The following is a 23,699-nucleotide window of genomic DNA, read 5'->3' on the forward strand; positions in this document are numbered from 1 at the left end:
ATTCAGGTTTGAATGGCACTCGAGAATTCAGCCTTGTAGCTCTGCTGGCTGACGTCCCAGCAGTGCTTTCTCTCCCGTATCTGCCAGGTTTTGCCTGTCTGTGTTTTTCCTGACTCTCCACTCTGACCCTGAATACATAAAAAAAACAAAACAAAAAAAAAAACAAACAAGAAATGCAGTAGCTGCTTTTATAACAGAGTATATCAGAGTATCCCCAACAAAACAGTCCTTCAAAGACTCCCGGATACTCTTTACTGCCATTAAGACATTATTTTATAATTATTTATTGTAATAGATTATTCCCATTATAGCTGAAAGAACTACTTAAATCAGTTCAACGACAAATATTTCAGTAGTAATTTTTTTTGTTACTGAGTATTGATAATAAGTTATAAAGGGATTTGTACGTTTCTGTTCTTATATGTGTTGCATGAAAATTGCGTTGCACTAGCTCTGCTTGTGTACTGACAATAAACTGAAGTGAACTAAATTAAGAGTCTTAAAAATAGCTGTAATTATCACCAGTGCTGTGTAAGTTCAAGCTTTGCAACAGCTGCCCCAAAGTTCAGTTCATTTGGGAGTTGAGGAAGAACATCATTATTCTGAAAACCCCAATTAACTCAAGTCAGAGAGAGAAATTAAATAAAATACAAGGTGTGGCCGAATCAATAATCTGCATCATTCTTAAACAGAATTCTAGGCTGGAGTGAAAGACCACAGAAGATACCGTATTTCCACACTATAAGGGGAACTTAAAATCCTTTAATTTTCTCAAAAATCGACAGTGCACCTTATGTATGAATTCTGGTTGTGCTTACGGACCTCAAACGGATTTTATGTGGTACACGGCGCTCAAAAATCTGTCAAAAAATGTTTTAGTACGACTTTGATAAGCTACGCTTGATGGATTGTCTAAGCATTATGGCTACCGTAGTCAGGAGCCTCTGGGGCCAAAACTCGGTCTGCTTCAGGCCCCAAAGTCAAACAAACGCTGCAGCATCACTGAGAGTTACAACTGTCTAAGTTCTTCCATCTTTAATAAAATGATCAGCTTTGCTGCTTTACCAGGTGTAACAAGTAAGTTTAACATCCAGGTGCGCCTCATGGTTCGAAAAATACGGTAACTAAAGTGGCAGAATTTCCCTGGTTAAGAAAAACAAATTCATAAGAGCACTATTAAGGAGGTAGGTGCATCATTGTCAAGGTCTACAGTCCGAGCAGGCGGCAGAGGAGCCTTCATGAATGGAAATACAAAACGTTTACAACAACATGCATAGGCATTCATTGTCAAACACGGTGGAGGTAGCATTATGGCATGGGCATGTAGGGCTGCCAGTAGGAAAAGTCCTTAGTGTTTATTGAGGGCTGCTGACAGAAGTAGCAGGATTAATTCTGGAGTGTACATGGCCGTACTCTCTGCTCACATTGAGTCAGCTGCTGTCAACTGCTCATCACAGTGCAAATGGATAATGGGATATTCTTCAATGTGCACATCAGTCACCTGAATGCACCCCAAAAGAGCAGCTTTTTAGTTATTAAAATACAAAACTCAAAGCAGAGAGACCCACAACTGAAGGCAGCTGCGGTGAAAGCTCCAGCAAAGCAACTCAGGGGAGGAAACAGTATTTGATGATGTCCATGAGTGCTAGCCTGCAAAAGGATTTTAATCTGAGTATTAAAATTAATCCTTATATTTAAAATGATATTAGTTTGTCCAATCATGCAGGACTGTTTTGTTTTGTTTCTAAAACCACTTCAATTGCAGTTGAAAGTCTGCACTTTAATCACATCTGGATTGTTTGATTTGAAATCCAGTGTGGTGGTGTAGAAGCAAAACTACAAAAAAAAGAAAGAAAAAAAATCTTTATAGACCTAAATGTCTCTTCATGAACTTTTTGCAGCTCATTGTCAGACCTTTTGTTAATGATATCTAATAACTTCATAAAAATGTCACATTTTTGCCAATATGGCATTTTTATTCATTTTTAAAGACGTGTTGGGTATGGTTAGCATCAAAAGGTGAAATTATTTATATCACAAGACTAAATGGATAAATATTTTTAGTTCATTTGGTTAGTTTTGTTTGATTACACTAACTAAACAAACCAAAGTACTGTCCACTTCACTCTTTACGTGAACATTACAGCTTTCATCGGCCACTAACAGCTCTGCACAGCTAAGTAGGATAGATAACCCAAACACATTGCCTAGCATATCATTAAATAATGCAAGTTACCAAAGCTATTTCTCAGAAGCTATTGCTCATCCATTATTTACACACACATGCCAAATAAAATCTTAGTAGTACAGTAGGATCTGCAGATTCTTTGTTTTTTTTCCCCTTCATGAATGATATATATTCAGTTCACCAGTGGGTACATGCCTCATAGACTAAAACCCACTAGTTTATGTCCACATCGTGTGGTAATGACAGTGTGCACACATTACATTAAGCAGACGTGCATTATAGTGGATTTAGTTAAACTGTAAAATTCTCAGTGGAATAAGATGGTGTGCAAAACAACTACGTGCGATTTGTGGATAACATTTGTGTTTAGTGTTTTGTGAAAAGTTTTACGTGTGCATCGTAAAATGCATTCACAGAGTGTAAAATACAGCAGAAGGCTGAATGCTAAAGACTATTTTCAGAGCAGAGTCAGTAATGTAGGATTTCTTTTCTTGCTGTTGACTTACGATTTTATTTTATAGTCTTATTTTTTTTTTTGTATTATTTTGTCCGTATCCTTCTATCCACTTCTAATAGTCACAAACAAAAATCGTACAAAGGGTTTGTTTTTTGATTTGTATTTGCATTTTAGTGCCATATGAAAATTTCACTGTACAATAAAAACATGATCTGACATGAAAATCTGCACTCATCACAAAGTGCTTCAGATTCAGCAGATTTGAATAGCTTCTGATGACTGCTTTAGAATCTTTTATTGAAGTATACATTTATTTAGACAGTATTTAGACATTGGATCAGCATGCTTCTCGAATTAAAGCAACAGAGGGAACAATAATTATATACATGAATTTATTTGTGCTTAAATATATTTTTAAGCATCTATATTTCATAGCCCAACTCTAATTCACACATAAAGAACAAAACTATATTATATTGTATGAAATATGATGAACAGTGTGCCATCCATCCATCATTCATCCACTCACACTCATTCACGCCTATGGCCAGTGTTGAATTGCCAGTTAATCTGTTAAACTGTGGGAAGCTCATTTTTTGATGTATGTAACACACATAAATTTGAGGTCTTACATACTTAATTTTCTTATTTATTTACTTTTTGGCATTCTATTGCCGGCATAAATAGAGATGCATACAGGAAATGAAGGTTATTTCATAAGCATCCCTCTGAACCAAACGTACTGGCCCCCCAGTACCATTTTTGGTGATATCAAATTTAATAGCAGGAAATTAAGTGGGCATATATTCTTTTCTTTCTCTCTTTTTGCCATATTTCAAATAACCTTTATTTGACAACAGCATGATAATACAGCAAACACCATTTTTTTGGTTTGTCACACCAATATTTTTAGTGGCCCCCATATGGCCACCCCATGAATAAATTCTGGAGGCACCCCTGGAACCAAACCTTGAAATGCAGCCCCACATTTGAACCAGAATCTGATCTAGGTCAAGGCAACGCTACTGCAGACCTTCATACATTACCCCAAACACAATTTTTCATCCAAGGACATTGCCACTTCAAAAATGACTTGCCCCATGACCATTTGTTCCTCTGCTAAACTGGGGTGAAGCCTCAAGCCCTAGGAGAGCTTTTTATGTTTTCAGTTTCCTTTGTTTGTCAGCACGATTACTCGGCTGAATTTTAGAAAATGCAGTGAAGTAGAGCTTAAGCACAGAGAGTGCCCATTATATTCCACCGTGGAGCCAGAAATGTCTTTAAAATTGCAGTCCTTTTCTTCTTGCCTTCATGGGTCTTAAAATATTGCACAATTCCTGATTGTTCCTCAGCACTAAAGGAGTGCATGAGGACTCTTGTGTTTACTCTGGCAGGCAGCAGCAGAACATTTAATACGCTTTGCCTGCGGTTGAGACATTTTAGCCAGAGAAGCTGCAAGGCAACTGCTCTTATTTCAAGGGCATGGCAATTTTACAGCTCGATAGCCTTGTGTAAATGTTTTACATAGTGATGTCATTGATGAAGTCATTGAAGAATAGTGGTCAACTTAAAATAAAGGTTTCATGTGTTTCAGAATCTGTTTTCCCTGCAGGAGAATCAATACATCTTGCTGTGGACTTTGGAGTTTGTAAGGACATGAAAAACCCTCGAAAGTATAATTTGGGCTTAAGATGCTTTACAGACATAAAGACTGACTAAACAGTGGTTTTGATATTTAACAAAAGGTGTAATGCACCTGGAAGACTGACAATAAATATAACATAAGCATCAGCAAGAAAAGAGGATGTTAAAATAGGCCCAATCAGCATGTGTTTACTTGACTTTCACAAAAGTTGTCCACGTCTAATGATTCATGTAAACTGTGCAGAGTACAAGTCGGTACAGCACATGCAGACATGTGCTGTACCGTGTTTTGTGAGGGTGTGAGGCTCTTTACTACACTACATTAGTTCAGACGAGGCTTCCCTGACTGCCAAGCTGCCGTGCGGTGTTTTTGTTCATTCACCTCAGGAGGAATTTAATCCTGTTTTAATCTGCTCATATCATCAAACTTCAACGTGACGCATCCTGTCTGAGCTGATTAGCTTGACAGGCTTTTCACGGAGCGGAGTCAAGGCGGGCCAAATGAACGACGCGACATTAATTTGTGTGTGATCTGCTGTGACGGCTGTGAGCTGACAAGCAGTCACTCATCATTTCTCATTAAGATGAAAATATGATAGAAGGGAAATCCCAACAGAAGCTGCTTTGCTTTGATGTTAATTCTTATTTATTTTGGCTTATTGGTTTATTGCATTTAACATCCCGAGTATCCATTATGGAGCCAGATAATTCGTTTTTATTGAGTCTAATTAAGTACTTTCATGGTGCTGTTAATTTTCTTGATCCATATCTGATGTTTTGAGCAGGATTTTATCTTTTGACGGTGAGAATATAAATATTATTGTCTGCCATAAACATTAGATTAGAGTCGCCCAACTGAAAGCTGTTGGCAGATTGTTTCATATAATAAAGATGAGGAGATGGTTGCTCCTTGAGATACGTAAAATGTAAATGACAAGATAATGCAGAGATGAGATTAACATAATGCCAAATGTTGAAACTGAGATATTTATATATGCTTCTGTAAAAACAAACAAACTTCTTCTGTAGTTTTCCATATCTCAGCTGTTTCTTGACAGCCGCCCTTCCACTGAGCCCACTTCTGATGATGGATCAACTGAATGATTAGGTCTTTGCTACACTTCCTATTTCTTATGAATATTTCAGCTACTTTTCCACTGAAGTTTTGTTTTTTAGGCCTTCCACTTGTCCAGTTTCCTCAATTTTTTAAAAAAAGCAGCCAATGTTTAAAGAAAAGACCTCAAGAAAGCCGACTGCTACTCAAGAGCACTTCAAAAAATTACCAGCAGGTCATGGAAGCAAAATGTAAAGAAATGATGGGTAGCTTAAGATTCTTGTATTGCACTGTAGGTAAGGAAGCTTTGTTAACAAGTAGTGTCAGTTCAAAATGTAAAATATTTAACTATGAAATATTCCACTATATTGGATATAAATAAATGTGATCTAGCCGTGATGTGACATTTTAAACTGCACTGTTAATGTCAAAGATTGTTCTTTAGTATGGATTTTTCCCATCAGCAAGTCTAAATAGTTCAGCAAAGTTTGCATAAAGTCAACCAGAGGTCCTTCGTGCACTTGGTAAACTTAGTGTATATCATGCTAGAAACATTGAAATACTTTCATCCTGATATCTTCTTTGTGCATAAACTTATAACTGTGGACTTTAGCTTAGACTTTTTAAAAAGAATTTCTTATTCAGTCTTGATCTGCCACACACACACACACACACACACACACACACACACACACACACACACACACACACACACACACACACACACACACACACACTATGGCTTTGCTGTGTGAGCTTCACCCCAAGTCATCACTTTCTAATCCTCTCTCGCTGTTTTCTCCATCTCTCTTCTTAACCTCAGTACCCATTCTGTACCCTGATCTGTTAAACAGGAGCTGCACCCTCCTGTTTGGCCCTGCAGTCAAACATGACCAGTTGCCCATTGAGAAAATACTCCTCTAACTGGCAATAATGAAGCCTTTAAGCTGTAGGGGCTGTAAATAGCCTGAGGGAAGTGGAAAGCTGATGAAGTCACTGCCAGAAATCGTATTGGTTGTGCTTAAAAGCCAGTGTTCAAATCTGAAAAGGAAAAGAGGAGAAAGCTTGCAGGAGGTCCAGTAGAGGCGGAGAAGAACAGGAGGTTAAGAAAGGGTCAAAAAAGGAGCATTTACACATTGTGTAGAACAAACACTCCTTGCTGTAAACAGCTGAAAAACGAACTACATTAACACAGAAGCATGGACCGTCATGCAAACAGTTTACAAGCGAGAGTCTGTGATGGCAGCGACTGTGAGATCTGTAGAAGCCCTGTTAATGCCGAACGTTTCTCAAAGAAGAAAAATTATGTTTTAGTAACATTTACCCCAGCCAAGGTGGCAAAGTTTTAAGAAAGGAGAATATAATTTATGACTATGGGAAGCTTTTAAAGACATATTCACTCCTAAGAGGAAGAGAAAGTTTGTTATGAATACTAACGACCGCTGTGAGTAGCCGTTTCCCTCTTGTGCTAACTCAGCAAGAAAAAAAAAGACAGAAGTACAGTTTCATTCATTGCACCACACAGAGTGCTGTATCAATCATTCATGGAAAATTATTACTTACATCCAAATTATGTAAGTAATAATCCAAATTATTATGTAAATGATATTTTTCTCTGTTTTTCCTAAATAGTCGATTCAAATGACAGTCAGCATAATTTTCGAGTCATCAACCAATAGAGCATAATTCAAATGTTACTGAACAAAACTCCCAATGAAAACAGTATGTTTTTCAAAAATAAAAAACTTAAAAAGTACTGTTCCAATTTATTACGCACACAGAGTTTCAAAAGATTTTATAGGTTGTAGAGAATTGAAAATGGTCATTTGTTGAATTTGCAGCATTAGTACAGGGTGGGCCATTTATATGGATACACCGTAATAACATGGGAATGGTTGGTGATATTAAAGTCCTGTTTGTGGCACATTAGTATATGTGAGGGGGCAAACTCCTCAAGATGGGTGGTGACCATGGTGGCCATTTAGAAGTCGGCCATCTTGGATACAACTTTTGTTTTTCCAATAGGAAGAGGGCCATGTGACACATCAAACTTATTGGTAATGTCACAAGAAAAACAATGGTCTGCTTGGTTTCAATGTAACTTTATTCTTTCATGAGTTATTTACAAGTTTCTCTTTGTTCACAGCCATTGACATGTCGAAGAAGTTAACACGTGAGGAGCGGATTGAAATCGTGTTGATATCTGGTGAACGCAGTAACCGGGTCATTGCAGCAGATTTCAATGCAAGACACCCAATGAGACCACCCATCTCCCATGCTACAGTTAGCAAACTGCTTGCCAAGTTTCGTGAAACTGGTTCAGTGTTGGATTTGCCAAAATGTGGACGCAAGAAAACTGTTACTAATGAAGAAACATCAGTGGCTGTCCTAGCTTCATTCAGCAAGAGCCCACAGCGTAGCACTCGCCGCATGTCACTGGAGAGTGGACTTAGTCGAACATCCCTTCGGCGGATATTAGCTACTCACAAATGGCACCCTTACAAACTCCAGCTACTACAGCATCTCAATGAGGATAACCCAGATCGGCGCACAGAATTTGCAGAATGGGCAAAACAAAAATTGGAACAGGACCCTCAGTTCACGCAGAAGATTGTGTTCAGTGATGAGGAAAACTTTTATGTGAATGATGAAGTTAACAAACAAAACCACCGCTATTGGTCTGACACTAACCCACATTGGATGGATCACTCCAAGACTGTTGGAACAACAAAAGTGATGGTTTGGTGTGGTATATGGGGTACAACGATAGTGGGTCCATTCTTCATCAATGGAAACCTCAAGGCCACTGGATATTTGAAATTGCTACATGATGATGTGTTTCCCTCTCTATGCACTGAAGCTGGCACGTTCCCTGAGTTTTTCCAGCAAGATGGTGCACCACCACATTATGGGTGCCAGGTCCGAGCATTCCCAGATGAACAGTTTCCTGGAAAGTGGATTGGTCGTCGTGGACCAGTTGAATGGCCCCCAAGGCCTCCCGATCTGACCCCCTTAGACTTTTATCTTTGGGGTCATCTGAAGGCAATTGTCTATGGTGTGAAGATACGAGATGTGCAGCACCTGAAACTACGGATACTGGATGCCTGTGCTGGCATTTCTCCTGCGGTGTTGCTATCAGTGTGTGAACAGTGGGAGAAGAGGGTTGCATTGACAATTCAACACAATGGGCAGCACATTGAACACATTTTATACGTGGTCAGAAACTTGTAAATAACTCATGAAAGAATAAAGTTACGTTGAAACCAAGCACACCATTGTTTTTCTTGTGACATTACCAATAAGTCTGATGTGTCACATGGCCCTCTTCCTATTGAAAAAACAAAAGTTGTATCCAAGATGGCTAACTTCCAAATGGCCACCATGGTCACCACCCATCTTGAGGAGTTTGCCCCCTCACATATACTAATGTGCCACAAACAGGACTTTAATATCACCAACCATTCCCATGTTATTACGGTGTATCCATATAAATGGCCCACCCTGTAGATCAATTTCACTGAAATCAAAAGCTATTTCAATCAAAAACATCTTAACAGTTCAAGTTACATATTAACATAGGAGCCCTTATTTGATAGCAGTTTTACAATTCTTGCATCCATGGAACTTGTAAGCTTTTGGAAAGTTTCTACTTGAATGTCTTTGCAGGATGTCAGAATAGCCTCCCAGAGCTGTTGTTTGGATGTGAACTGCCTCCCACCCTCATAGTTTTTTGCTTGAGGATGCTCCAAAGGTTCCCAATAGGATTTAAGTCAGGGAAGAATGGGGACCACACCATGAGTTCCTCTTCTTTTATGCCGATAGCAGCCAATGATGTAGAGGTGTTCCTTGTAGCATGAGATGATGCATTGTCTTGCATGAAGATGGTTGTGTTGCAGAAGGCACAGTTCTTCTCTTTCTACCATGGAAGAAAGTGGTTGGTCAGAAACTACACATACTTTGCAGAGGTCATTTTCACACCTTCAGGGACCCTAAAGGGGCCGACCAGCTTTCTCCCCATGATTCCGGCTCAAAACATGACTCCACCACCTCCTTGCTGACGACGCAGCCTTGTTGGGACATGGTGGCCGTCCACCAACTATCCACCACTGCATCCATCTGGACCATCCAGGGTTGCACTGCACTCATCATTGACCAAGACTGTTTGAAAATTAGCCTTCATGTCGTTCTGGGCCCACTGCAGCCGTTTCTTCTTGTGAGCATTGGTTAGGGGTGGCCGAATAGAAGGTTTATGCACAACTGCAAGTCTCTGGAGGATCCTACACCTTGTTGTTCGCAGGGCTCCAGAGGCACCAGCAGCTTCAAATATTTGTTTGCTGCTTTGTTTGCTGATGTATTTGTCTGGCAGAAACCTTCATCATTGTGCCTTTATCTGCACAAACCCATGTGTGCTCTGACTCAGCCACAAATTAACATTATGGTTATCACGCTTAAATTTTCGTGAAATATTTAAGGTTTTCATTACGTGTCCAAGGCATTAAACTATTTCACGCTTTTCAGCAGGAGAGATACTTTTTCCTTCCTATATTGCTTGAAAATGGTGGTCTGCTTAATAATGTGGAACATCCTTCTTTAGTAGTTTTTCCCTTTAATCGGGCTCGCCTGGCAAATATTGATCATAGGTGTCTGAGATTGATTTCAGTGATACAAAGAGTCCTGAGACACAATTCCATCCATGGGTTTAATTGAAAAACAACTTATTTAATCTTTATGAAATTTAAACACAATTTGCATAATAATTTGGAATGCGGTTGTTAATGGAAAATTGTATTTAGTAGTCAGTATAATCTTTTAGTGATATAAGTTTGCATATGGTAGAATACTGCATGTAGTTATTTGTATTAGGAAATATTCAACCATGTATACTTAGAGGCATATAATTAATTGTGTGTGATCTCTAGCAGGCTGCAGGCTTGGCGTGCACCTCAGGAATGCACCCCCACGTCCTGGGAGAACGAGAGAGCTTGTACCTGGTTTTATTGTTTTATGGTAGGATTAACGTAGTTACGTCTGTTTTAGTCTAAGTGCTTTAACTGCTTGACTTCCTCACCAATGTTATCTAGGGTGAGGGAGGTCTACCCTCTTCCTGACCAAGGATGTGCCTTTTATGACCCTTTGATCAGCAGGACACACACGCGCGCACACACGCACGCGCGCGCACACACACATTGAAGTATAAATAAAGACCGGGGCAGTTTCTAAGCGCGAGTCTCAGTCTGGAGGCTGCCCTTGCTAGCAAGAAGTTCTGTGTGTTTCTCTTCTCTGAGTCTTTGCTGAAGAAGTGTTTTAGAACATTTTCCCTAACAGCGGTGTACACTCATTGGCCACTTCAATGGGTACACATTCATGGTGTTGAACCTCATTTTGCTTTGAAGATTGCCTGCATTTTTTGTAATATAGATTATATTCCTCAAAGGTTTTACCCCATGTTGACATGACAGCATCACAGAGTCGAAGGTTTGTTGGCTGCACATTCATGATATGAATCTATCCACGCAATCCCAAAGGCACTCTATTGGATTGAGATCTGGAAGCAGCCATCAGAAGATGGATACAGCGTGGTCAGAAAACGATGAACATGGTCAGCAATGATACTCTGGTAGGCTGTGATGGCTAAATGATGCCACACCAAAACATCACCAGCCTGAACCACTGAAGCAAGGCAGGATGGATCCATAATTTCATGTTATTTACACCAAACTCTGACTCTATTATCTGCCACAGTAGAAAACTCAAACTAAACTCAAGTTTTTCTAGTCTTATGTTATCCAGTCTTTTTTTAAGTGTTTTTGATGAGCCCATGTGCACTGTAGCCTCAGTTTCCTGTCCTTAGCTGACGTGGTCTTCTGCTGCTGCAGAGGTTTGATACATTTTGTTACAGTGGTTACAGTTACATTCCTAACACTCCTTTGATATTTCTACCCTTTTTCAGACCATCCTCTAAAATCTGGTGTGGGAAAATCCCAGCACATCTGAAATACTCAGACATGCCTGTCTGGAAAAAACAAATATGTCACATTCAAAGTCACTTAAATCATCATCCTTTTGTTTGGTTTGAACTTCAGCAGGTCTATGTGCATTTATGCACCGAGTTGCTACCATGTGACTGGCTGGATAGACAGTTGAATTAATGAGCCATTCAACATGTGTACCTAACAGTGTCCTGTGAGAGTAGTTTTCCTATAATCAGAATATAAATGAACCCAGTTTTATAGTCAAGTCTACTTTACCTATCCGGTTGTTAAGTGATGACGTGACGAATCCTACTTCCGGGCCTAAAGTAGTCTGTGTTTAATATGGCTTTTGTGTTGTTAACATGTTTAATGTTTTGTATTTTCTTCTATTTAATCTCAAAAAGCTCCTAAAACAGTCAGTGATCACTGTTGACCTCCCTCGGCTTTTATTACCGCTAATTATTTATTTAAGCTCAGTTTTTAAAACCTTAGGATGTAACTACAGCCCAGCCCGTGCAGCAGTATATGAATGACTAACCTCGTATTGTGGATGGATTATCTCAGTTGTTCTCCTGGCTGAAGTTTGGTCCTTTTACAGCATCCTGCCATGCGATTACATTTGTTCCTGACCACCGAGAACACTCACGTTAACTTTTATTGAGTGGAAAAAAAGTTAGCTTGTTTATATTATGCTAACATAGCTGTGTCGCTAGCGGTCATGTAGCACATCATTATATACCAGCTAGCCAAACTTCAGTAACCCTACAAACGTCACTGCTGTTTAGTTTTCTGTCTTCATTTATGTTGGAAGTGATAACAGAGCTGTACGTTTTAATTTGTTTCCAGAGCCCCGCAGTCAGGACATGCTATATTGTATTTAGATAGAAGCTAGCGAGCTAACTTCTAACTCCGTTAAATGTCATAAATTCCGTTTTCATGGATGCCTGGATGTTAAACTCAATTGTTACACCTGGTAGGCAAGGCAAGGCAAGTTTATTTGTATAGCACAATTCAACAACAAGGTGATTCAAAGTGCTTTACAGAGACATTAGAAACAAAAACAAATAAGAGCAGAACGCTGGTAGAGCAGAACGCTGATCATTTTATTAAAGATGAAAGACTTTAGACAGTTTTTCAACTCTCAGTAATGCCATAGTGCTCGTTTGATATATGGACCTGCAGCAGAGTTTAGGCCCAGACACGGCTAGTGACGTCAGACTGAACAACCGGATTCTAAAAAAACCCTGTGTTTGTCAGAGTTCGTCTACAGATCAGTCAGCTAGATGACAGCTTCACCTTCTCCAGTCTGATGTATTAGAGCACCATGTGCCCAACATCAAGTCAGTTTCATTTATAAAGCCCAGTATTGAAAAAAAAAATCCCAAATGTGCTCAAGTGGCTTTACAGATTTTAGAGCATGGACCTTCGATTTGTGGAAATGTACCCTGATTCATGTGGGAGAGAAAATATTTCAAAAGACTGAAAAAAAAAACTGTGTGTGAATTTTAAAAAATGCTGTCAGCTTTGCTACAGCAGGAGATGTGATTGCAAAGACTGCAGATGGTCTAAGGCCATGTCCACATGAATACATTTTCATTTTAAAATAGAATCTTGATGCAAACGACCTCTTTCCAGAAGAGTGTTTCACATTCATACCATTCATGTCCGTCTGCCTGAAAATGCACCATTCAAGTAGACCGAGTGTACCTCCTGTGCATTTAGGCAGGATTGTCATGAAAGAATGCAGAATTTCCCTGCACAATTATCACAACACAAGGTCACCGACACCTGCATTTGATTTTAAATTCAATACTGCTAGCCAAGCCAGAGATGTCTTTTTTTCCTTCCACAAAAAAGTTATGGGGTAGAAGCATGGTGCATAAAGGAAGGATAAGTAGTGACTGATCAGACACGATCCAGAAGTATCTTAAAGTTTCAGTTTCAGGCTGTGCAGAAAATGAAAATGGGTCAGCAGTGTTTCCAAATGCTTCTGCTTTAGGGGTCCTAAAACAGCAGAGAGGTGGGGGATGCTAGTGGCTGCTGATGAGTGAGGTTTTGACCCACAAACATGGATTTGTCCTAATTTCTGCATCCATCTGAAAAGGGTTAAATTCACTCTAAACGAGCACATCAACTGAGCATCACTGTTCACCATCTGTGAATTAAGACAACAAACAACAGGCAGCCTGCTGTGGCTTTGCACCCTCTGGGAGCGTCGGGATTACCAAAACAGGAAAATGTTTTTGCTTCTCTTTGTTCTTCTGACAGTACTTCTCCTTTAAAGGGTCTGCTTCCTCCGACCTCTGAGAGCCAGTAGCCCCGCGTCCACCTTTCCTGAGCCAGCGAAAGTGCCTGGCATGTCGGGCAACATGACACGCTACAACTACATACCAAAATAGCACAGCTAAGTGAAACACCAGCTCATATTGTAGCTGCAAAACAAGTCCCCATATCTGTCCAAATTTCCAACTCTGGCACAAAGTAAGGAAAGCTTTGGAGGTTTATGGTTGTCACTTTAGATTTTCTTTGATTAGAAGAAGTTGAACAACTCATCAAGCAGCTCCACGGTTCACTGATTTCACTTTAACTGGAAAAACGCCCTAACGTGAACTCCAGCTCTGCTAAACAGCAGCACTGCACTTATGTGAAGGTCAGCTCCTCTTGCAGGAGGCTGACTGTTGTCACGATTTGTGTAGGTGACACAAAGCCAGAGTGTTTTCTGTATTCAGGGCATGAAAGACAGGTAGAAACACAAAGAAAGAGCTGATTTTTTCCCCCCATCGTTTCACTTTTATGTACTTTCAAGACAGCAAAATGAGGTAAGATGAATAGAAGTGAGTCAAGATGACTGGTTATTGATATTCAATTATGCATGTCTCAAGAACAGCAATTAAGAGGTTATTCTCCCCACAGAGCAGCTGGTTTTGTCCTTGACCAGAGCGAGGACACAGATAATCCACTTTACTATCATTATACTGAGGGTAAACTGAACATGTTCAAAGTGTAGACACCCTGTACGATGCACATGGAGGCTGCTCTGTGACGTTACAAAACATTTCAACAGTAAATGAGCTTATATTGGTCTGAAATATCTTAATCCTTTCCTATGACTCCACAGTAATTAATCATCATTAATCATAATCATACTCTGCCACATGCTGTGCTGTATAACCATGAATTCAGACAACAACAAACTCCAATCCTCTAATGCGCATTTATGTAAAAGCTTCAATTTTTAGATGAGAAACTGATAGCCAGGAGCTTAGCTTCTCATAACGACAGGAAGCAAGACAACAGCTAGTTTCAGTTGCCTACAGGAAACAGCTTTGATGCACTTATTTCCACAGACTGTATATATACGATGGATGTAGCATGGAGGGTGTCTCGAAAGTGAAGCAAATTCAGAAATACCTTAAATCTGCATTCTCACTAAGCTTTCTCATTGGCTAATTTCAAGTCTTCACAGGTTCATTTCCTCTGGTCCACACAGAGAAAACTAAGAAAACTGTGGTCAAACCACAAATGTGTCACATTCAGTCCACTTATTGGCCAGATATGGAAATAGAAATAGCTCTGGTAGCTGATGGAAGTCATCTTAAAGAAACTGCTTTGTAGTTCTCTTGGACCCAGACCAAAACCATCTCTTCCAAAGGGGTCTTGGTGTGAATGTTTTGGTGTGCACCGAATTGTGATTAGGATCTTCACAACTGCTTTTCCAAAATTAAAATAGGCAATAAAACGTTGGTGTGTTTTAGCTGGGCTCAGGCTGAGGCTCCCTTATGATTGACAAATCACTATTGTATGACCATGAAGTTACCTCGGTTTCTCAATCCTTTACTCATTCAGTGTTTGAACAAAAAAAAAAAAAAAAAAAAACAACTCCTTCTTATGCGGAATTTTGAGAAATTAACTGGCCACTCCTTCTCCAAAGAGTCTACTGTTTAGTTTTTCCAGCCAGTGGCTGTTTTCTTGGAAGCCTGTTTTTCACTTGGCACATCTAGCATCACAAATGTCATTGCAGTGAATAAAAGGATGCACATTCCTAATCCAGCTAGTTAGCTAGCATTGACCTAGTGGGGCAAAAAAGTATTTAGTCAGCCACCGATTGTGCAAGTTCCCCCACCTAAAATGATGACAGAGGTCAGTAATTTGCACCAGAGGTACACTTCAACTGTGAGAGACAGAATGTGAAAAAAAAAAAATCCATGAATCCACATGGTAGGATTTGTAAAGAATTTATTCGTAAATCAGGGTGGAAAATAAGTATTTGGTCAATAACAAAAATACAACTCAATACTTTGTAACATAACCTTTGTTGGCAATAACAGAGGTCAAACATTTACTATAGGTCTTTACCAGGTTTGCACACACAGTAGCTGGTATTTTGGCCCATTCCTCCATGCAGATCTTCTCGAGAGCAGTGATGTTTTGGGGCTGTCGCCGAGCAACACGGACTTTCAACTCCCGCCACAGATTTTCTATGGGGTTGAGGTCTGGAGACTGGCTAGGCCACTCCAGGACTTTCAAATGCTTCTTACGGAGCCACTCCTTTGTTGCCCGGGCGCTGTGTTTTGGATCATTGTCATGTTGGAAGACCCAGCCTCGTTTCATCTTCAAAGTTCTCACTGATGGAAGGAGGTTTTGGCTCAAAATCTCACGATTCATGGCCCCATTCATTCTGTCCTTAACACGGATCAGTCGTCCTGTCCCCTTGGCAGAAAAACAGGCCCATAGCATGATGTTTCCACCCCCATGCTTCACAGTAGGTATGGTGTTCTTGGGATGCAACTCAGTATTCTTCTTCCTCCAAACAGGCCGAGTTGAGTTTATACCAAAAAGTTCTACTTTGGTTTCATCTGACCACATGACATTCTCCCAATCCTCTGCTGTATCATCCATGTGCTCTCTGGCAAACTTCAGACGGGCCTGGACATGCACTGGCTTCAGCAGCGGAACACGTCTGGCACTGCGGGATTTGATTCCCTGCCGTTGTAGTGTGTTACTGATGGTGACCTTTGTTACTTTGGTCCCAGCTCTCTGCAGGTCATTCACCAGGTCCCCCCGTGTGGTTCTGGGATCTTTGCTCACCGTTCTCATGATCATTTTGACCCCACGGGATGAGATCTTGCGTGGAGCCCCAGATCGAGGGAGATTATCAGTGGTCTTGTATGTCTTCCATTTTCTGATGATTGCTCCCACAGTTGATTTTTTCACACCAAGCTGCTTGCCTATTGTAGATTCACTCTTCCCAGTCTGGTGCAGGTCTACAATACCTTTCCTGGTGTCCTTCGAAAGCTCTTTGGTCTTGGCCATGGCGGAGTTTGGAGTCTGAATGTTTGCGGCTGTGGACAGGTATCTTTTATACAGATGATGAGTTCAAACAGGTGCCATTCATACAGGTAACGAGTGGGGGACAGAAAAGCTTCTTACAGAAGACGTTACAGGTCTGTGAGAGCCAGAGATTTTCCTTGTTTGAGGTGACCAAATACTTATTTTCCACCCTAATTTACGAATAAATTCTTTACAAATCCTACCATGTGAATTCATGGATGTTTTTTTCACATTCTGTCTCTCACAGTTGAAGTGTACCTCTGGTGCAAATTACTGACCTCTGTCATCATTTTAAGTGGGGGAACTTGCACAATCGGTGGCTGACTAAATACTTTTTTGCCCCACTGTAGCTAGCTGATCAGCTCCATCCTCATCAAACTATATATTCATGTACGCTGGCTATATCCATCTTACATTAATTACAGCAGTTATCGCCACCTTAAACAACAAATGTAGATGGCTCCACATTTCTGTATAAAAGGATAAAGAAGCATGATACATGTATTGAAATTGTCTTCATGAGCTAGCTAAATCCAGACCTGCTGCATCTAACTGCTTTTTCAATTTCACAAAACACTAAAACAATAAAATCCCACAAGCTAAAAAAAAAAAATCAGAGTTTGCTTTACTCAACTAACAGTTAAAAAGAAAAAAATGATGAAGCTGACACCAGCACCTCATTATTTTTATGATTTAAACATACAACTGATTGTCAAGGCCTAGAAGAGAAGAGAGGACTCAACTTTTGTTTCTTTTAAGAGTCCATTATTTGTCAGTGAAGCTTTCATGTGCCTGAGGCCTTTTATACTGACTGTGTTCACTGAGTGGGCAGAGTTGTGTTCAGCCAACCAACAACAGGTTTCTGTGAATGAGGAATGCTGAAAAATATTTCAGTAAAAACAAATTTCCCACACGAGGGACTAATAAAGGTTATCTTATCTTATCTTAAATGTGAAACTCCATGTTTTAAGCTACAAGCACTAAATTGCTCAAAGAAAGTGTTTCACACAACCCCCCCCCTCCCACCCAAAAAACAGAGCAAAAAAACAATGAGTTTAACTTGAGTCAAGAATATCCACAGTATATTTTTACACCACAACATTTTTTTAACATTTGTAGTTATTTTAAACACCAAGGCTTAACATGCAAAACATGCCAAGAGCTCGTACAACACGATGCACTTGCAAGACAATCCAGCAGCGCATGGAACAGCTGAGCCGCGACAAAGTGTGTGACAGGACGACAGCGTGATAAAAGGGACACCAGGTGATGACAGCGAGGGCAGCACAACATGCTGACAACATTTGCACATCACGACAAGCATGAAACCTCCACTCTGCGAATCACATCTTACAGCTTGTTACAGTTTCCACAGATACCGAGCAGAGGATTAACACGATGGGGAGGATGAGATGAGGGTGGATTTTGTTCAAAGGCAAATAAATATTTAATGAAGCAGGGATGGGAGAATTGATCCCCAATGTATTAATACCTGATGTCTTATTTTGGAGAATCAAAAAAAAAAAAACCTAACTGTAAAAATTCACAATTTCATGATGTAATGGTGACATTTCCATTAATAGCTGCCCTACTTTAAATTTTACAAGCGTCCCTATATTCATACTGAGCTACTTTTTACACTTTTTTTTTTAAACCAAATAATATTAATAGATACCAAACTTATACGCTTTGAATACCCCAGGCGTTTGTAATTAAGCAGCTTCTGCTGAGTGAAAGGTACACACAGTGACCTAAAGCTCAGCATTAATTGGTAGGAGGTATCACCCATCCCTATCAGACAGAGCAACAACACAGAGACAGCGGTGTGTTTGTACCTCTCTCGGTGTAGCGGGTACATTTTACAGCTGGCAGACCACTCCTCTGCAGCAGAACAAGAAGGAGATAGTTCAAGTTATAAGGTGAAGCATAAAACCTGCTGATCTTACCAGCCACTGCTTCAGGGGGTCCACATCAAGAGGTTGGGACATTGTGTAAAATGTCAGTGAAAGCAGAATACCGTGATCCGCAGATCTCATAAACCCATGTTTTATTCACAACAGACATTTTACTATTTCAGGAAAAATATTAGCTCATTTTGAATTTGATGGCAGCGACACGTCAATAAGTTGGGACAGGGCCATGTTTACCACTGTGTAGCATGCCCTCTTCTTTTAACAACAGTCTGTAAATGTCTAGGAACTGAGGAGGAATGTTGTCCCATTCTTGTCTGATACAGGACTTCTCAAAGTGTCTTCTTTCTTGTATTTTTGGTTTCAAGATGCTCTAATTGTTCTCAGTTGGTGAAATTTGGTCTCTACTGCAGGCAGCTCAGACTTCTACTATAAAGCAATGCTGTAATAGATGCAGTGTGTCGTTTAGTATTGTCTTAATGAAATATGCAAGGCCTTCCTTGAGAAAGACATGTGGATGGGAGCATTATATTGCATGTACACTTTTCAGCATTATTTGATGCCTTTCCAGATGCACATGCTGCCAATTCCGTAGGCACTGATGTAGTGATGAGTGTTGATAACAAGCCGGATAGTCCTTCTCCTCTTAAATCCAGAACAATGTCCATGTTTTCCCAGAAGAATTTAAAATTTTGATTTGTCTGACCACAGAACATTTTCCCAGTTTTCCTCTATCCATTTTTAGTGAGCTTTGCCCAGAGAAAATGGCAGCATTTCTGGATTATGTTGACATATGCCTCTTCTTTGCATCATAGACCTTTAACTTGCATTTGTGCATGCAGACAGTGATTTCTGGAAGTGTTGCTGAACCCATGCAGCGATTTCCATGAAAGAATCATATCTGTTTTTAATGCAATGCTGTATGAGGGACAGAAGATCATAGGCGCCCTGTATTGATTTTCAGCCTAGTCCCTTGTGCACAGCGATTTCTCCAGACACTGAATATTTTTGAATTATATTATGTACTGTAAATGAGGAGACATTTAAAAGTCTTCATATTTTTTCATTAAATGCAGACCTGTTGCCAAATGTCATTATGGCAAAATGTTGTTTCCTTTCAGTAACACTTACTTTTTCAGCATTTTGTTGCCCCGATCCAACGTTTATGAGATGTTTTGCTGCCAATAAATTCAAAATGAGCTAACATTTTCCATGGAAGAGTAAAAGTGTTACAATTATTTGGAACTGGGGAGGTTGTTGTACTTATCAACAGTACCAAGAGAACATGATCATATCCTGCACAAAACACTTCAAGGATCATAAATAAGATAAGATAACCTTTATTAGTCCCACACGTGGGAAATTTGTTTGTGGTAAAAACAAAGAATTTCATTTAGGTTAGACCTGCTTAAAAACACACATGAAAAAGACTTACACTTAAGACCACAGCTCCATTTAAAAATAGTACTTATACATAGTTCTTGTGTCATTAACACACAATAAACCCATTCATTAGGCTCCTCCAAATGCTGCCCGAAAATGCAGATTTTCTGAACCATTTTTAATGTATTGCTGTTGCCGAGCATTGATGTTGAATTAATAGAAACTGGTCATAAACTTCACCCTGTCTAAATCTGCAGCCTGTTACCTCAAGCTAGAAGGTGTTCATTATATCAAGACTGCATCTCCATCCATTTCCAGGCTACCCATGTCAGAGGATAAGAACAAGAACTCCAAGACAAGCAGCACGGCTTGAAAGCACCTGTGTGAAAATTCATTTGGTTTATGGACCTGAAGCGACTCTTAATCAAGACTCTGCTCCATCTGTCAAGTGTGCAGAAGAGCTGCAGGCCGTCTCTGGATATTATGAGTTCTGCAGACTCCTGTTTGAGAGTACACGGTGGCCCAGTGACTAAATCTAGCTTTTTTTCTCCTTTTTTGCCATTTGGCCCAGGTGACTGAATCCTGCTGCCTCTCTGCTGCTCAGAGGGATGAAGCAGAGTTGATGCCTGGCTTAAGCTCTGACAGTGAAAATGCATCAAACACAGGCCATCGGAGCAGATGTTTGCTTGTTTGTTACTGTCAGAGGACCATTTCCCCGCTGGCATCAACAGAGTGGATACAGTCTACTTTAAGCTTTTAGCGTTGACACTGTGGCACAATGCCACGCTGACTGGGGTTGGGTATTTAGTTCCTAATCTGACTTTTATTGACAGTAACACATTCCAGTGCACCCTCTCCATCTCACACATGGAAAACACGACAGCAAAAGAAACATTTGTGGTTTCAAAGCCCTGAAACCACAAATATTTCCATGACTTTGAAACCTCGAACCTTCAAACCTAAGAATTGAATGCGTGGGTGCTTTACAGCAGTTTGCAATCACTTTGTAAAAGTACTCCAATCACTGCACTAACACAAGTGAAATATTACAATTCATACTGGAATTTCAGGTATGTATAGCTACTTGTTGTTGGCCAGTTTACTTTATTTATTTTTTTAATGGTAATTGTAAACAAAAAAAGAAAAGGTGCCGCTCAGGTGCGTCCTCGGACTATGCCCCGCCACATAAATGTTAACCTGACCAACTCAATTTTGGCCCTGGATCCAACCAAATAAATAAAAGAAAATATTAAGCTCAATGAAAAACTGTTCAAATCTGAGTTTCCTGGATGACAGTTGTCTTACAGTGCAGATTTCTAGTCTTTTCCATTATCACATATTTTCCATCCATCTTCTTCTGACTATCTGGATCCGGGGTCACAGGGCAGCACTTTTAGCAGATATGCCCAAAAGTCCCTCTCCTCTCTCCAGACACCTCTTCAAGCTCGACCCTGAGGCATTTCCAAGCCAAATATTTTGCTGGCAAGAAAATAAATGTTCTTGAAATGTATTTTAGATCACATTTTAGCTGTATAGGAGCACACGTTTTAGGAAACGGGGTCTAATCTGAGCAGTAAACGGGTAAATATCGGCACTGTTGCATTACTGTGCACTGAGAACGATTACATTAAGTAGTTTAGACTGCAAATAAATAGAATGTAAAACCACAATAATGCAATAATGCAGTGAAATCGGATCCTCCTGCGGGTGCCAGCTTATCGTGGCGCATCAGTGAAATCACATTAAAGATAAAAGATGATGCTCTCGTGCTTTGCATTCATTTAAGGAGCATCTTAAAGCGCCATATAAGTCTCCCAGAGGTTGGAAGCTAACAGCTTGGACTCTGGTAGTGGGAAGAGGGTTCAGGTGTATCTGAAGCCTAGCTGGAGACCTGCACGTATAATTGAACACACGCAAACACACTGACAGAGTTAATGAGATTGAGCGCAGCATGACACCAACAGCATCCCAATAAAAGCCACCCAGGATCCCCTGCAACAGAATCAGCCTGCAGACTCGCTCTTCAGTGAGGAGGAACAGAATAGAGGAAGTCTCAGCAGTTGGAGCATTTAAATGACCTCCGTGTGCGTCATCATAAAAAATTACCATTACTTTTAAACAAACCGCCAGCGTGACAGCCAGACGGTTACATGTAATGCGATTATCTTCGTTGGCACAGCGGTCAAAAAAATAAGAGTTTTGATCAAAATAAGTTGGGATCTACGTTTCAAATTAAAGACTCCTTTCTCGCTCAGCAGCTACCGGGATGTAAACAAAGAAAACAGCAGACTGTCACGTGTGAACTAACGGTAGAATTGCTCCAAAAGCTTGTACAAGATGCCGTCCAACGGAATCAAAAACCCACGTCGTCAGAAACGAAACTACTTCGTCACAAAGTTCACATTCAGCTTTTCTTTTTTTTCTTTTTTTAAATCAACACTTGAAGAGAAAAGATTTCAGACACAAAACCACAACTTACCCCATGCTCCGAGGATTTAGATGTTATTTTGGAGGTTAAATCCACTCCTAATTTCCCTCTCGCCAAAAAGATTTTTCCTTTCCTAAAACCCTGGACGTAAGTTACATTTCTGAAAAAAAAAAGACAAATCACTTCCGACTCCAGATTCCTCCAGTTTCCCCTCCAACAGTACTCCTCTCCGCTCAAGTCAGTTGCACTCCAGCCCGCCTGCCCTTCTTTCTCCGCGGGGTTTCCACAGCCAAGAACACCGCGAAACTGTCGTATCCGTGCGTAATTACGCACCGCGAACGTTTGGCTCTGCTTTGCGGCTCGGACAGACGGACGAATGTCGATGAAAAGTCGGGCAGCACAGTGCTCTTGGCTCAAACCTCCTCCAGGACTTGTGTGCTGCGCTCCCCTCCTACCACTGTGCCAGATCACACTGGGATTCCATTCAACTATTTCTGTGGGACCGCGGGGTCTCCACAGTGCCATCTAACGGGCTCCGTGGAAATGACTCCTCATTATTCCGACTGTTCATTTATATGCCAGAATAAGAACTATGTCAAAATGACATAGTTATAGCCTTAAATCCCCCGCCCCGATAGCTATTTACGACAAAAGCTTAAGCAAACAATCAGTCATGATGCGCACTGCTGCACTTGATGTGTTAATCTCATGTCAAACCAGATTATGGTGAGTATGGAGATGTTTATAAAGAGCTATATGGTAATCCCAATTATTTCAAATCAGTATAGAAATGTACAAATATATGCCAGATTAGATTAGAGCTTTTTTGTTTTGTTTTTTAAACTCAGATGCAGGCATTAAGCCTCTGAAAACTGAGAGCAATTGCTGTAGTTTTTATAGCCATATTGGATCTCCTGAGACTAAGTCTATTCACGCCCTCCTTTGTTGTATTTTTCCATTTCATAATTTGCCAAATGCTTTCAGTGCATCGCCGATCTGGGATATAGACAGGTCGGTTAAGTGCTACACAGTCGGTTTCTTTTTGGAAAAGCAAAACTTGTTTGCACCATTTTGCTTTCTTGTTAAAGTTCTATATTTCCCCCTAAAAGTGCTGGAAATATTTCTGTGTGCTTAGAAAGAGTCTCCACTGATTTATCTGCATGAATATAGGCTGAACATGGGAGACTGGAGCCTCAAGTGTGGTGGAAGAGCAATGGGAGCGCTAATCATGTTGCTCAGTGGGCTGTTACAGCGATGCAGCTGACTGCGCCTCTGTGCTGCAGGGAGGCAGCAGGGAACATCGGATCCTCGCCTTTGCATTCAAGCAATTTT

At 40.3% G+C, this 23,699-nt stretch overlaps 1 protein-coding gene across 1 annotated transcript in view; it reads right to left on the reverse strand.

The window, feature by feature from the left end:
* The window catches only part of LOC147313509 (homer protein homolog 3-like), a 53,690-nt gene extending 30,868 nt beyond the window's left edge, over positions 1-22,822 (reverse strand). The window contains exons 1-2 of the mRNA XM_086263111.1: positions 22,419-22,822; positions 18,482-18,527 (exon numbers count right to left, since the gene is read on the reverse strand). Of these exons, the coding sequence (XP_086119237.1) occupies positions 18,482-18,504 (23 nt within the window). The 5' untranslated portion in view covers positions 18,505-18,527; positions 22,419-22,822. The remainder of the gene's footprint in view (positions 1-18,481; positions 18,528-22,418) is intronic.
* Positions 22,823-23,699: the final 877 nt, after the last annotated feature.

This window comes from Aulonocara sp. 'chitande type north' Nkhata Bay, linkage group LG15 (genome assembly GCF_057382095.1).
Source record: "Aulonocara sp. 'chitande type north' Nkhata Bay isolate Kocher_YH1m ecotype deep benthic linkage group LG15, A_spYH_male_GT1.1, whole genome shotgun sequence".
In the NCBI taxonomy this organism is placed as follows: Eukaryota; Metazoa; Chordata; class Actinopteri; order Cichliformes; family Cichlidae; genus Aulonocara; species Aulonocara sp. 'chitande type north' Nkhata Bay.